The 15,031-nt window shown below is 44.0% G+C and overlaps 1 protein-coding gene across 5 annotated transcripts in view; it reads left to right on the forward strand.

Annotated features, from left to right (window-relative positions):
* FMNL1 (formin like 1) overlaps positions 1 to 15,031 on the forward strand; it is a 154,897-nt gene that overhangs the window by 59,639 nt on the left and 80,227 nt on the right. For all 5 annotated transcript variants that reach the window (XM_033917947.1, XM_033917952.1, XM_033917948.1 and 2 more), the window contains exons 3-4: positions 443 to 592; positions 7,666 to 7,739. In XM_033917947.1, coding sequence (XP_033773838.1) covers positions 443 to 592; positions 7,666 to 7,739 — 224 coding nt within the window. The remainder of the gene's footprint in view (positions 1 to 442; positions 593 to 7,665; positions 7,740 to 15,031) is intronic.

Here is a 15,031-nt window from a genome sequence, read left to right on the forward strand (position 1 = left end):
CAAACTCCTTAACTCTGTCCAAGGAGAAGTACTTACCGTTGGGTTTAGCACCCCCAATCATTTTTAAAAGCTGGCTCCTAAGCTTACACATCCTGCATGGTTAGGATTAGATCTGATGCTCAAAATACCCCTCAAACAAAGCCCAACTTCAGAGTTCCCAGAGGGCTCCTGGTCATAAGAATAGAGTTGAGCCAGTTCTGTATCTTCTTTTCTGTATTTAAGGACTTGTAGATTTGGACTAGATAGATTTGCATACAAGGGGACAGTAGACCGGCTCTATCTGTACTTTATGGTAACCGAATGAGCCTGCCCATCTCTGGTATGGTTCTGTGACCCTTATTGTACCATCATATCACCACCCTGTTTGCTTCCACACTGCTGACAAGACCTTCATCGATCACATCAGTTGGAGATTCCAAATATTGCCCTTTTTTTTTTCCAGGACCGGTTTCAAGTGAAGAATCCTCCTTCTGCCTACATTCAGAAACTCAAGAGCTATGTAGACACGGGTGGAGTCGGCAGAAAAGTGACACCCCGTTGGCTTAGTAAATATACCATATATACAGATTTCGAGCTGAACTGGTACACACAGGTATGAAGCCTCAATGCCTCAGTACTTATTTTTTTGTGCATAATAGGCAGCTAATCCTTTGGGTACTTCCTTCCCTCCTTAAATTGGCAACACCATTTCCCATTGGTTCAGAGAAGATCATTAGATGAAACCTAAACACCCATTGGCTAGTCAACAGTTGACATGATGCCATCATCAAACTTCCTTTTCTTCCATTGTTCTAGAATTATACTAATAAATATGGCCACCATTCAATGGCTAAAGAAGTAATGGCAATTTTTTGCTGTGCTGCAGCACCTTATTCCCCTTCTCTCCAATAAGAATAAACCAATAAGAGGAAAATTTGTGAGAGTATTAATGCCATAATTTCGTGCTAATGTGTGCAATAATGTTAACACATGCTAACTGTTAAAGATGCCCATTATATTCTTAAGGGCATCTTTAGCGGTTAGCACACTCTAACACGATTGCACTAATGTGCTTAACGCCCTTTCTTAAATTTCCCCCTAAGTGTGATAAACAAATACAGTATATCATAAAGCAGCTACAGTTTACACTGCTTACTTGACCTTGGACACTATGGGGCTCATTTTCAAACAGACAGAGGTCCAAGAGGTGGTATTAACCGACACTTGGATGTCTTATTAGTCAAAACATCCAAGTGGGCATTTTCAAAACTGACTTATTATATGTCTTTCTGATCAATTTGTTTCCAGTGTGTCTAAATCTTAAGGGAGTGTGCTAGAGGTGTACAGGTGGAGTAGTGGGAAGGGAGAGAAAGAAATGCTGCCGGTGGGGGAGGGAAAAGGAATGGAGAATTGTGTGTGGTTTGTGAGGGAAAGAGATGATGTATATGGGGATAGGAAGAAAGAGGGAGAATTATTGGACATGACAGTGGTGGAGAGGGAGGGATAAATGTTACACTGGGAGGGAGGAGAGATGTCCCAAAGAAGGGAGAGATGTCAGACCACTGGAATGGGAAGGAGAGAGAGGGAGGAGATGGTGCACAGCGATGGGTGTGGCAGGGAAGAGATAAGAAGAAATGCTTCTTGTGGATAGATGGGAGTAGGGGAGAAGAAAGATGGTACACATGGATAGATGGGAAGGGAAGGCATGGAAAAGTAGATTTTGAGAAGAAAGCAGAAAAATGGAAGAAAGTTAATGCTAAAGATGGATGTATGGCAGAAAGTGAAGGAGAGAAAAACAGCAAAACACAGTTAAGAGCACAGACGGAAGGAAATGCAGCCAGAGACTGGGAAAGATGGTTTGAAAACCAAAATCACCAGGCAGCAAAGGTAGGGGAAATGATTTTATTTTCAATTTAGTGATTGAATTGTGTCAGATTTGAGAAATTACATCTGCTGTCTATATTTAGCACTGTTTCTATTTCTCTGGGGGTTGTACTACATGCAGAGTCTTGCATCTTAGGGTTTTATTTATATACTAGTCTTTAAGCACATTACATTAATAGGTGCTAGAATAGATGTGTGTGTGTGTCTGTCTTTCTTTCTTTCTGTCTCTCTCTTTCCTCGGCTGCCCAACACCACCCCTTCCCTGCTCCCCCTGTCCAGCAGTAGGCCTTCCTGCTTCCTTTTATCTCCCCCCTGTCCAGCAGCACCTCTTCCTTGCTCCCCCTGTCCAGCAGTAGGCCTTCCTGCTTCCTTTTACCTCTCCCCCTGTCCAGCAGCACCTCTTCCCTGCTCCCCCTGTCCAGCAGTAGGCCTTCTCTCTTCCTTTTATCTCCCCCCCTGTCCAGCAGCACCTCTTCCCTGCTCCCCCTGTCCAGCAGTAGGCCTTCCTGCTTTCTTTTACCTCCCCCCCTGTCAAGAAGCACCTCTTCCCTGCTCCCCCTGTCCAGCAGTAGGCCTTCCTGCTTCCTTTTACCACCCCCCCCCTGTCTAGCAGCACCTCTTCCCTGCTCCCCCTGTCCAGCAGTAGGCCTTCTCTCTTCCTTTTACCTCCCCCTCCTTGTCCAGCAGCATCCCTTACCTGATCCTCCTGTCCAGTAGTACCCCTTCTCCTTTCCCTGCTCCCCCTGTCCAGCATCCGCTAGCCCAGGCAGCCTCAGGGCTTTTGCTATGCTGGCCCATCTCGCATTATCGAATTGGGCTGGCCTAGCAAATGCCCCACGGCTGCTGCATTTTCTGGTTTGGGGCTGAGAAAAGGCGTCCCGGCAGCGGCAGCACAGGAGTCAGACTGCCACCACTGCTCAAATCTCCGCACACGCCGTAAGCCATCATGAGCCGCCCTATGCGCCGCAAGCCGCCCCACACGCCACAAATCGAATTCAGCATGGAGGCACACAGCACGGTGGCAGGGATCACAAAACCCTAAGTATATTAGTACTTATAGTTTGTGGTCCTGTATTTGTGTAGAGGTTATCTGTGTTCTGCATGTGTGACCAAGGCCAGGTGTTCTGGTAGGAATGAATGTTGAGAAACATACAGTATGCTTTGTGTAGTCTAATTTTGTGGTTAACCATTATGTATTGTTAATAAGATTATATTGTGTATACAGTCAAGCCTTGGTTTGCGAGCATAATTCATTCCAGAAGCATGCTTGTAATTCAAAGCACTCATATATCAAAGCGAATTTTCCCATAGGAAATAATGGAAACTCAAGTCGATTCGTTCCACAACCCCAAAACTTTAATACAAAATACTATACGTACTTGTATTGCAAGACCGTGCTCATTTAGAACAGTCACTACACTCCTGCAACATCAGAGAGAGAACCATCGGCTCAGTTATGATGATGTGACGCTTGTACTGTATACTGTATTTACTCGTATTGCAAGACTTTGCTCATTTAGAACAGTTACTACAGTGTCAGAGAAAGAAGAACCATCGGCTTAGTTGTGATGTGTGTATACTGTAGGTACTTGTATTGCAAGACATTGCTTGTATATCAAGTTAAAATTTAATAAAATGTTTTGCTTGTCTTACAAAACACTTGCAAACCAAGTTACTTGCAATCCAAGGTTTTACTGTATATGAAAAATGAATGGAAAAAATGGTATTATAATTAGTACTATTATGGGGTGGGGTCTGGGGCAGAGCTTGTGGGCTCCCCCAAGCAAAAAAGTGTTCCGCTGCCTATGCGTAAGACAACCCATTAACTACCTTGAATTCTGGAAGAAACTAAAGACTTACTTCTTTTCACTATAGTCATTTTCTTATCCTTCATCCCTTCTTCCTAAACCAACGCTCCCCCTAACAATGTAAGTTAAGAACTCTATCTAAATCTTATTGAAACAGCATAGATTCCTTGTAGAAAATTGCTGTATATAAGAACTTTAAGGCCTTGGAAAAATATCTTCGTATGGCAGTACAGCCATTTTAGGAAAAAAACACGTTTATACTACACTTACGCATGTATGCTGTGAAATTTGCTAGCTACACATGTTAAGTGGCAGATCTTGCAAAATTGCACATCCAAATGAAGTCAAGTCAGTTCCAAAGCTCATCTTTTTTCTCTTTCATGTGTTGTTTTGAAAAGGTGAACACAGGTTCTCTCTCAATCACTCCTCCAAAACCAAGGTCCAAACAAGCAGTTAGCAGGTAGCTACTTATGTGGGACTCGGAGCAGATACAAATGCCAACACAACTCTACATGTATTTGCTTTGCAAAATAGAGCATACAAGTGTACTCGAAGGTCCACCCAAACCATACCCACCTTCTGATCTGTGCCCGTTGTGGGTATAAATGTATTTGTAGCAGCTTTTCTTATTCACTGTTTGCTACATGTACATGCTAATTGACAGGTGAAAGTCAGCTTTTTACATGTGTCAATGGCGTCCAACCCTTCAAAAGCCACTTGTTTTCCATCCTCACTGTTTTCCATTTTTCTCACATTTTGTAAACTATGAGGAGGAGAGGATGAGGTTAGATTCATTTATCTTCTCATTTGAATGATCCAAGACTAAAGGTAAAATGATCAATTTCCTTAACAGAGTAGGACACAGTTTGACTAGGTCAGAATCCTTTTATTGGCATTTTTCAAGGACTGAATGTCATTTTCTGTGTTATACATAGTGATGGGCTGCAGGATATTAATTTTGTCTGCACTGTTCACACATGAATAGAAGCGTTAATTTAAATCATTTTTATTGAGCATTCATAAAATTTAACAATAGCAATATAAATATTAAGCTCAATCAATTTTCAATAACAATCATCAATCCATATCCCACCCTATTTGAACAGAAGAGTTAATAACCTGCATATAGAGGGTTCTTTTATATATATATTCATTTTCATTCTAAAAACAGTACATACAAAAATTGCATAAAAAGTTACCTGAAAAAACAGCACTTATGAATAATTTTCACCCCCCTGATTTCAATATATTCCAGATACCCATTCCTATGGCCATTTTAGAAAACAATTGAAGCCCTATCTTTTTTCTAAATATTTGACTGTTTAATGAATCATCTTATTTCATAAGAACATAACATAAGAACATAAGCAATGCCTCCGCTGGGACAGACCTGAAGTCCATCGTGCAAAGCAGTCCGCTCACGCGGCAGCCCAACAGGTCCAGGATCTGTGCAGTAATCCTCTTTCTATACCCCTCTATCCCCTTTTCCACCAGGAAATTGTCCAATCCTTTCTTGAACCCCAGTACCGTACTCTGCCCTATTACGTCCTCTGGAAGCGCATTCCAGGTGTCCACCACACGTTGGGTAAAGAAGAACTTCCTGGCATTTGTTTTGAATCTGTCCCCTTTCAACTTTTCTGAATGCCCTCTTGTTCTTTTATTTTATTATTTGAATCTGTCCCTCTCTACGCCTTTCATGATCTTGTAAGTCTCTATCATATCCCCTCTAAGTCTCCTCTTCTCCAGGGAAAAGAGACCCAGTTTCTCCAATCTCTCAGCGTATGAAAGGTTTTCCATCCCTTTTATTAGACGTATAACATGTTTACTTTTATAACTTTTTGTAAACCACGTTGAACTTCTGGTTAAGTGGTCAATAAGCACAATGTTATGTTATGTTACCCATACAATAGTACTAACAACTCATAAATAAACCAGTCCTTATACATTATCCTTCTCCCTCCCACCCACCCCCCTTCCCTGGATGTAAAAAGTATAACCAAAAGTAAAGGGAAAAAACCATTCAATTAGAATCAGTAAAATTGGTCAATGGACCCCACGTCAGATTAAACCACTTAATATTACCCCTTTGTTGAGACATCATTTTCTCGTAACGATAACACAAGCAAATCGAATTCCGCCAAAAAGTGAAATTTAAGCGGTCACAATTCTTCCAGTTTTTCATAATGGCTACCCCAGTCATTATACCCAATAACCTGTTTTTATGCCTGTCTACTGGAGATGTAGGAGATAACAGCGTCCCACATAATACCGCTTCATATAACAGAACCCGTAAAGAACCGTAAAGAGGGTTCTTGACTTTGTTGAATTTCTATTTGCTGAGAATCTGGATAACAATCAAAGTCCTGACATCTCTGTATAAAATTCTACCTTAGTTTTGATTATTGTATTCCTTGTTAGTAATTTTACTGTTTCTCTCCCATATCCCAATATAAAATTCATTTTAGTGGATTTTCCATACCTTCAAATGACCCTCTTGAGTTGGGTTTGTAGTTTCCGCTTTTCTCCAGCAGATTACAATTACAAATCTATAAAAGGAATGGGTTAAAACTAGGCCTTGCTTATCCAGCCACTAATAACCTGAGGTCATCTCTGTTGACCTAAATTCAAGTCAAGAGAGCTTCCCCTGATGAATGTGGGTGTAATTTTCCAGTTGTAGTTGCCATGTCTCCTGAAGGTGGTCTTTGAGTGTTCAGGAGATCTGGCTTATTGAACAAATGCCTCTCACGTTGATGATTCAAAATTGTAATATGTCAGCACACCATGATATGCTTTACTCTGATTTGGTTTCTGCTACTGATGCACTCAGCTTCAGATATGCTGTGTGTCACATTCATTTAAGGCTCTCTACTCTTACACTCTGAGTTCTTTCTCTCACTAATTTGAAGGTTTTCTTACTCGCATACTGTCTGGGTTCCTTCCTTCACTGATTAGGAGTGTGTCACAGTCATTTAAACTCTCCTAACGCTCACAATGAGCCAATTCTCTTACTCATTAGGAGTGTATCACACTCATGTAAGGGCTCTCTCATACTCACACTCTCTGAGTCTCTTCTTTCAGTCATTAGGAGTATGCCACACATAGTGAAAGTTCTCTCACTCTTACACTGAGTCACTTCTCCCATACTTTAGAGCCTCAGTTCCAGTGTAAGGAGAGGAAAATAAGCAAGTAACCTTGCCAGTGGGGAAAAAAAAATCTGTGCAGCACCTCCCCCTTTCCCATCCCTTTCTCCTCCACCTATAAGTGATGCCAACCGGTTGAAAAGAGGGGACTTTCCAGTGAGCATTTAACCTGATAACAGCTTAGTTACCAGGGCAAAATTCTTTTGAAAGTTGTCTCATATTGCTTCCACTCTGACTATATCCTTTCAGAGACACCAGATAAAACCAAGTGTAATTTTATGTTGATTTGTAAAACTTATCACTTTTTAAATGTTCCTAGATTTATATCCCAGATACACATAAGAACATAAGTAGTGCCTCCGCCGGGTCAGACCATAGGTCCATCCTGCCCAGCAGTCCGCTCCCGCGGCGGCCCAAACAGTTCACGACCTGTCTAAATCACCAGAAGGGGCCCCCATGCCTCCTTGGTTTCCTAATTGAGTCCTATCTTCCCATCAAAGTCCTAGCCCTCCGGTCTTGCCTGCACGACCTGGTTGGGTTTCTGCATTTATTTTCTGGTTAGCTTTCTCAGTATCCCACGATCCCCTTATCCCTCAGGAATCCATCCAGTCTCTGTTTGAATCCCTGTACCGTACTCTGCTTGATCACTTCCTCCGGTAGTGAAAAATCTGCGTTGTTGAGATGGTCTCTCTTGGCATCTCTGCAGCTATGTTTTCCCTTGAAGGGGGATGGAGAAGTTTCCAGTCAATGAATGCTGCAATATAAAATACATGTTTTTATTTGTTGAAGCTACAGTTTAAGTAATTAATGAATGCTGCTATATAAAACATGTGTTTTACTTGTTGAAATTACAGTTTAAGAGGCGGGCCCAGGAATCCACACAGGTGTTACGAGAACTGGAGATCTCTCTGCGTACAAACTACATTGGGTGAGTGACACCCTACCCTGCTGTCATCCTGGGCAGCTGTAATCTGCAACCTGTCTTGTCAGCCTCAGGTTCTCCTCACTTCTTTTTATTTATTTACTCACTTTTCTATACCATTCTCTCAAGGGAGCTCCGAACAGTTTAGAGGTACTCAAGCATTTTTCCCTGTCTGTTGTGGTGGACTCACAATCTATCTGTTTCTGGGGGCAATGGGGGAATTAAGTGACTTGCCCAGGGTCACAAAGAACACCATGGATTTGGACCCACAACCTCATGGTGCTGAGGCTGTAGCTGTAACCACTGCCACACTAGCGTTTATTTTATTTTATTTCTGACTTTCTATACCGCCTTTAACCGATAGGACAGGACAAGGCGGTGCACAGTCTAAAAAACAAAATGGTTGTTATTTTCAAATTTCTTTATTTATTAATTTTTTATTTTTATTTTTTTATTTTTTTATTTTTTTTGTTTCTACGTGTTCTAATGGGAGTGGATGTAGGGGGGCTAGTGTTCCTCTCAGGGCTCATCAGAGTACAGAGCTCTGTTTGCATGATGTTTTGGACTTTGATGCTTGGGCCTCCCCAGTAGCACGGGGTTGGGATGCTGCTGGTTCTGGGCTGGCATTTTCGTGCTTCTTCCTTCTGCTGCTTGGATGGTTTTGGTTGGGGGTGGGTTGGGGAGGAGTAGGGTTTGGGGTGGGGGGGTGTTGGGGGATTTGTTACTCTTTTCACATGATTGTATTTTTGCAGTGTTCTTTTTGCTTCAATAAAAATTGCTTTACACTAAAAAACAAAAAAATCGAAAAGGAAAGGAGCTACAGATAATTGATAGGAAAGAATTTCATTTATAAGAGCACATCAAGATACAGAGAATCAAACAGACAGTGTAGGATCCGCCAAATTGGTCCGAGTATGCCTGATTAAAAAGCCAAGTTTTAATGACCGATTTAAAACCTTGCATGAAAAGCTCTCCCCCAAATTCAGAGATAATGCATTCCAGATGGTGGGAGCTGTAGAAAGGAATGCAGTCATGTGTTGATTCAAAAAGGGAAGCACGCAGACTGAGTAAGACCAATCTATAATTGTTATGGGATCGCAAATGTACAGTATAGTTAGGCAATAGGTACAGAATGGGGGAGGCCACAGGAGCCATGGCTCCCCCCCAAAAAAAAAAATTGGCGGTTGACGGTTGATGCCTGCCTTCTTACCTATTTCCTGGTGTTGTACTTTATATCTTCGGAGCAGCCTCCGCGCGGCATCAATGAACAGGCCTGCTCTGGAACCCTTCATTCTACTTCCGGGGCCAGGCCTGCTTGCACAGTGGCTGCCATGAAGATTTAAAGTACAACGCTGGGAGGAGGGAGGAGATGGAGTCGGGAGCTGGTGACGGGCCATGCCGCAGGATTCTGCTGGGGTTAGGGCAAAACTCCTGCCCCCCCCCCAAACCAAACAGTGTTCCGCTGCCCAGTAGAAAAACCTAAGCAATAGGCCATAAATGTTAAGAAGATACTCTTGAACTTGATCCTGAATTCGGCAGGTAGCCAATTATGGGTTGGGTTTTTTGTTGGGTTTTTTTTAGCAAAGGTGTTACATGAGCAAAGCGACTAGAGTTACAGAGGAGTCGGATAGCACAGTTCTGAAGAAAGTTTCTTCAAGAGAGATTGTGAGATGCCAGAGCAAACAATATTGAACTAGTCAAGCATTGTCAGGAAAAAAGCATGGAGAAAAGAGTGGAAGGAATCATGATCAAAAAAGTTATGTACAACCCGTAATTGATACAAAGTAAGGAAACCTATCTTATACAAAGCTGAGACTTGAGAAGCACCGGGAAGGAGAAGGCCATTTTGCAGTGGCGGGCTTGCTGGCAGGAGGGAGTGGGCATCCCCCTTGCTGGCCATCAGATAAAGGTACGGGGGGCATTCAGGTGGGTGGCAGGGGGATCTTGTGGGTGTTGGACAGTTGTTGAGGTGGAGTCAGGACATGTCAGGAGGATCCTGGGGTGTCAGGGTGGAGTTGGGGAATGTCAGGGGGATGTTAGGTTGTCAGGGATGGAGTTGGGGAGTATTGGGGTGGAGTCGAGTGTTTGGTAGGGTTTGGGGGATGATGGGGCCAGCGGCAGGAGCAAGTGGGCATCCCTCTTGCCTTGGACTGTGTCGGGAGGGTTCGCCATTGTGGCAGGAGGAATTGGGCACTCCTCCTGCCGTGGACAGTTTTGGGGGGGCTTTGGGGGTTCTGGCAGGAGAGAGTGGTCATTCCTCCTGGTGGGGGGATGGGTTCCTTGCTGCGGCCGCTTAACTGATCGTGGCAGGGAGATTCCCTTGCCATGATTAGCTCAGCGGCAACGCAATTCTCTAACCGGCACCTGTGACATGGATGCCGGTTAGAGAATCAGTGTGATTATAAGGGATTAGGTGTCTGTCTGTCGGGACAGACGCAATTCTATATAGGACGCCCGTGTGTGATTCTCAAAAGACACTTAGGTGTCTGCTGAGATCAGGCGTCCAATATAAAATCAGGCCCTCAATGCTAGTGCCCAGACATGACCCGTCTGACCATCCAGGAATAACGCCACTGGCAGTTAAAAAACGCTCACCGCCGCCAGCTGAATACCAGCCCCAAAATAAACATAAATTTAAGTCTCTTTTAAAAACATATTTTAAAAAAATGGCTTTTAACTGTTCTCTTTAAGAAGACTGATTAGAATTAGATGGCACAATTGGATAGATGTATGATTGGTTACTTGTTTGGTTGTGGACTTTACTTTTATTTTTTTGGCGTTCCTTTATGTATAAATTGTAAGCCGCTATGACCACCTCCTAATCAGCTGGCAACTAGACTCCCCTTCATATTTATGTAATGTCCAAACACAAAATAAAAAAGATACATACACCACACATAATACTAACAAAATTACTCTTACAGCTATCCAGAACCTCTTTAATTTAAACCTCACAGACTTCTCTTCCCTTCCTCTCGACGAACAAATTTCCCTTTGGGATACTTCCACAAAATCCCTATTAGACTCTCTGGCACCTCAACAAGAAAAAAAGAAATTCACTTCAAATCAGACCCACATAAAAAAACAACAACCCTGGTATAATGAAAATCTCACTCTTCTTCGCAGACAACTTCGCTCCATAGAGCATAAATGGCGAAAAACCTCTCTCCATAACTTCCTCACTCTGTACAGAGAAAAAGCCTCTCACTATAAAAATGCTATTCAACAAGCCAAAAAAGAATATTACACTAAACTTATAACTACCACCCGCAACTCTTCTACACTTTTCAATCTTGTTCAATCTCTTTCAAAATACTCTACAAAAAAACTACCCCTAACTTCTGCAAATGAACTAATACTTTTCTTTGATAAAAAAATCAAGGATATTAGATCTCATCTCGGACCTGCTTCTTCTGCTCCCCCTTCTCATATGCCCAATGATTCCTCTCATCTTTCATTCAGCTCTTGTTCAACTTTAAAAATGCCTTCGTTAGCTAACTTACTTCCCATCTTGCAATCTCTAAATACCTCTAACACTCCTTTGGAGAGTATTCCTCCTTCTCTCCTTAAAAAATTCTTCTCCTTCTTTGGTCTATATCTTTGGGAAATGATATCCAAATTAGAGAATGACACGGTGACGGTTTACCCGCGGCCACCGCATTTAAGCCGCGGGTCACCGCCGAAAACGGGGAAGAAAACTAGCAGTCGCTGCGGTGACGGGGACAAGGCCATTCACCGACCGCGGAAACGGTGAACAGGTTTGTCCCCGCGGGCCAATGTACCCCCTTCTAGGAACCGCTATTTACCGCCCGACGCCCGATTCACCCCCCCAGCAGGACCGCTCGCACCCCCACCCCGAACGACCGCTCGCACGCGCTCCCACCCGCACCCGCGATCGGAGCAAGAGGGAGCCCAAGCCCTCTTGCCCGGCCGACTCCCCGACGTCCGATACATCCCCCCCCCCCGGCAGGACCACTCGCACCCCCACCCCGAAGGACCGCCGACTTCCCGACAATATCGGGCCAGAAGGGAGCCCAAACCCTCCTGGCCACGGCGACCCCCTAACCCCACCCCGCACTACATTACGGGCAGGAGGGATCCCAGGCCCTCCTGCCCTCGACGCAAACCCCCCTCCCCCCAACGACCGCCCCCCCAAGAACCTCCGACCGCCCCCCCAGCCGACCCGCGACCCCCCTGGCGACCCCCACGACCCCCCCACCCCCCTTCCCCGTACCTTTGGTAGTTGGCCGGACAGACGGGAGCCAAACCCGCCTGTCCGGCAGGCAGCCAACGAAGGAATGAGGCCGGATTGGCCCATCCATCCTAAAGCTCCGCCTACTGGTGGGGCCTAAGGCGCGTGGGCCAATCAGAATAGGCCCTGGAGCCTTAGGTCCCACCTGGGGGCGCGGCCTGAGGCACATGGGCCCAACCCGACCATGTGCCTCAGGCCGCGCCCCCAGGTGGGACCTAAGGCTCCAGGGCCTATTCTGATTGGTCCACGCGCCTTAGGCCCCACCAGTAGGCGGAGCTTTAGGATGGATGGGCCAATCCGGCCTCATTCCTTCGTTGGCTGCCTGCCGGACAGGCGGTTTTGGCTCCCGTCTGTCCGGCCAACTACCAAAGGTACGGGGAAGGGGGGTGGGGGGGTCGTGGGGGTCGCCAGGGGGGTCGCGGGTCGGCTGGGGGGGGCGGTCGTTGGGGGGAGGGGGGTTTGCGTCGAGGGCAGGAGGGCTGCAGTGCAGAACATAAGCCTTTCATTAAGACAATCCTGGTTCGCTTTTCCAAGTTAAAACAATTAGAAAAATATTTCTGGAGTGCTGTAATAAATTAAAATTAATAGTGCTCAGAACCCCCAAGGTAACTTCAGGCATCATTTTGAAGCTGGGGGGGGGCGGTCGTTGGGGGGAGGGGGGTTTGCGTCGAGGGCAGGAGGGCCTGGGATCCCTCCTGCCCGTAATGTAGTGCGGGGTGGGGTTAGGGGGTCGCCGTGGCCAGGAGGATTTGGGCTCCCTCCTGGCCCGATATTGTTGGGGAGTCGGCGGTCCTTCGGGGGGAGGGATGTATCGGACGTCGGGGGGGGGCATCAGGCTTTCAGGATGGGGACAGACCTTCAAGGGGGGACAGTGCAGGGAAGTCAGGGAATTTATATTAATTAATTTTTTCTCTGCGTGTTTTGTTTTTGTATAGTTATTAACTAATATTTAACTAAGTTTTAAAGTTTTAAAGAATGTTTCCTTTATACGTAAATAAAGAAAAGTGAATGGGATTGCAGTGGCGGTGACGGGGCGGTGAATGGGGTGGCAGTGGCGGTGACGGGGCGGTGAAGAGGATGGTGAGACGGGGACGGGGCGGTGACGGGGATGGTGAGACGGGGACGGGGCGGTGACGGGGATGGTGAGACGGGGACGGGGCGGTGACGGGGACCAATTTTTTCACCGTGTCATTCTCTAATCCAAATCTCTTTCTGACTGCTTAGTTCCCTCGGCTTGGAAAACAGCCCTTGTCTTTCCAAAAATTAAACAATACAACTCTGATCCCTCCCTTCCAGCGAGTTACCGCCCCATTGCTAATCTTCCTTTAATATCCAAACTAACGGAAAAAATCATTCACACCCAACTTTCAGAATTTATCGAAAAAACCTTTGCTTTACATCCCTGCCAAACTGGCTTTCGTTCTTCGCACTCAACAGAACTGTCACTGCTAGGCCTCATCTCAACCATACACTATTATCATGAGCACCAAAAATCTGTCCTTCTTATCTCACTCGACCTCTCAGCAGCCTTTGATACCATTGACCATTCTCTTCTCATAAACAGACTCAAAGATTGCGGTATCATAGGATCTGCACTATCATGGTTCACGTCTTACTTCAAAGAACGTAGCTTTAAAGTCCATGCAAGAAATGAAACCACTTCCTCTATATCACAAACCTATGGCGTCCTGCAAGGTTCCATTCTATCCCCTTTACTATTTAATATCTTCCTATCTCCTCTCTTAACATTAGCTCAATCTATTGGATTTACGATCTTTGCCTATGCAGATGACATACAACTTCTTCATCCAATCAATACCTCTATATTTCTGATATAAAAGATATAAACAATAAACTGGACACCATAAATGACTGGCTTTACTCTAATAAACTTTCTCTCAATATTGACAAATCCCGTGGTCTCCTATTTTCAATTAAAAATACCGAATTTCTACCGGAAAAAATTTCTATTAAATCTGTTCCAATTCAAATGGAAACAAAAATAAAACTTTTAGGAGTCATCATTGATAAAGATCTATCATTCCACGACCATATTAGTTCGGTTATAAAAACGTGTTTCTATAAACTTCATATCATTCGCTCATTAACTTCAATCTTAGAGACCGAATCTATCAAAATTCTGGTTCATTCTTTGATTATTTCCCACTTAGATTACTGTAATTCCCTTCTCAATGGTCTCCCCCAAAAAGAAATCCGACGCCTTCAATTAATACAAAACACTGCAATAAAACTCATCTATAAACTAGGTAAATATGATCATGTTACTCCAGTCCTGAAAGATGCACACTGGCTTCCCGTGGCTCATCGAATCACCTATAAAATCATCCTCTTGACTTTCAAAACAAAATCTTCTCATCAGCCTTCATACCTTCATAAACTCCTCATTCCTCAATGTTCACCACGAACTTTGAGATCAACAAATCAAAATCTCCTATTAATTCCTTCCATTAAAGAGTTCTATTATACACGGAAAATAAATTTTGCTGTATCTGCCCCAACATTGTGGAATTCTCTACCACAACCACTTCGAGACGAACAACATCTAGATAAATTTAAGATAGGCCTGAAGACTTTTTATTTCGCGATGCATTCTCTTCTGTTTAGATTCTACTCTTCTCGCTAATCTCATTCACATTACTTTCTACCCTTTTTTTTTTATTTTTTTAAATTTTTTAAATTTTAATTTTGTATCTCTCTTAAAGAACCTTCCCCACCCAACATGTTTTATTCCTACTTCCCCTTACTCCCTTTTCTCTCTACAATGTAACTCTACCCTCCCATTCCCTTTTTTCCTCACTGTCAAGTTTATCATGTTAATGTCTTTAATGTTCACTATATGCACTTCTAAATATTTACTATTTCAATTTCTTTTTCTTTACTTTTTTTTAAACTTAATGTAAACCGGCCAGATATTTGTTTGATGGTCGGTATATTCAAATCTAATAAACTTGAAACTTGACCTTTTGCATTGGCGGGGTATCAAATGAATAATAAAGATAAACAAAGCAACACAAAGCCAAACCTC

The sequence above is a fragment of the Geotrypetes seraphini genome, chromosome 13 (genome assembly GCF_902459505.1).
Source record: "Geotrypetes seraphini chromosome 13, aGeoSer1.1, whole genome shotgun sequence".
NCBI classification, from domain to species: Eukaryota; Metazoa; Chordata; class Amphibia; order Gymnophiona; family Dermophiidae; genus Geotrypetes; species Geotrypetes seraphini.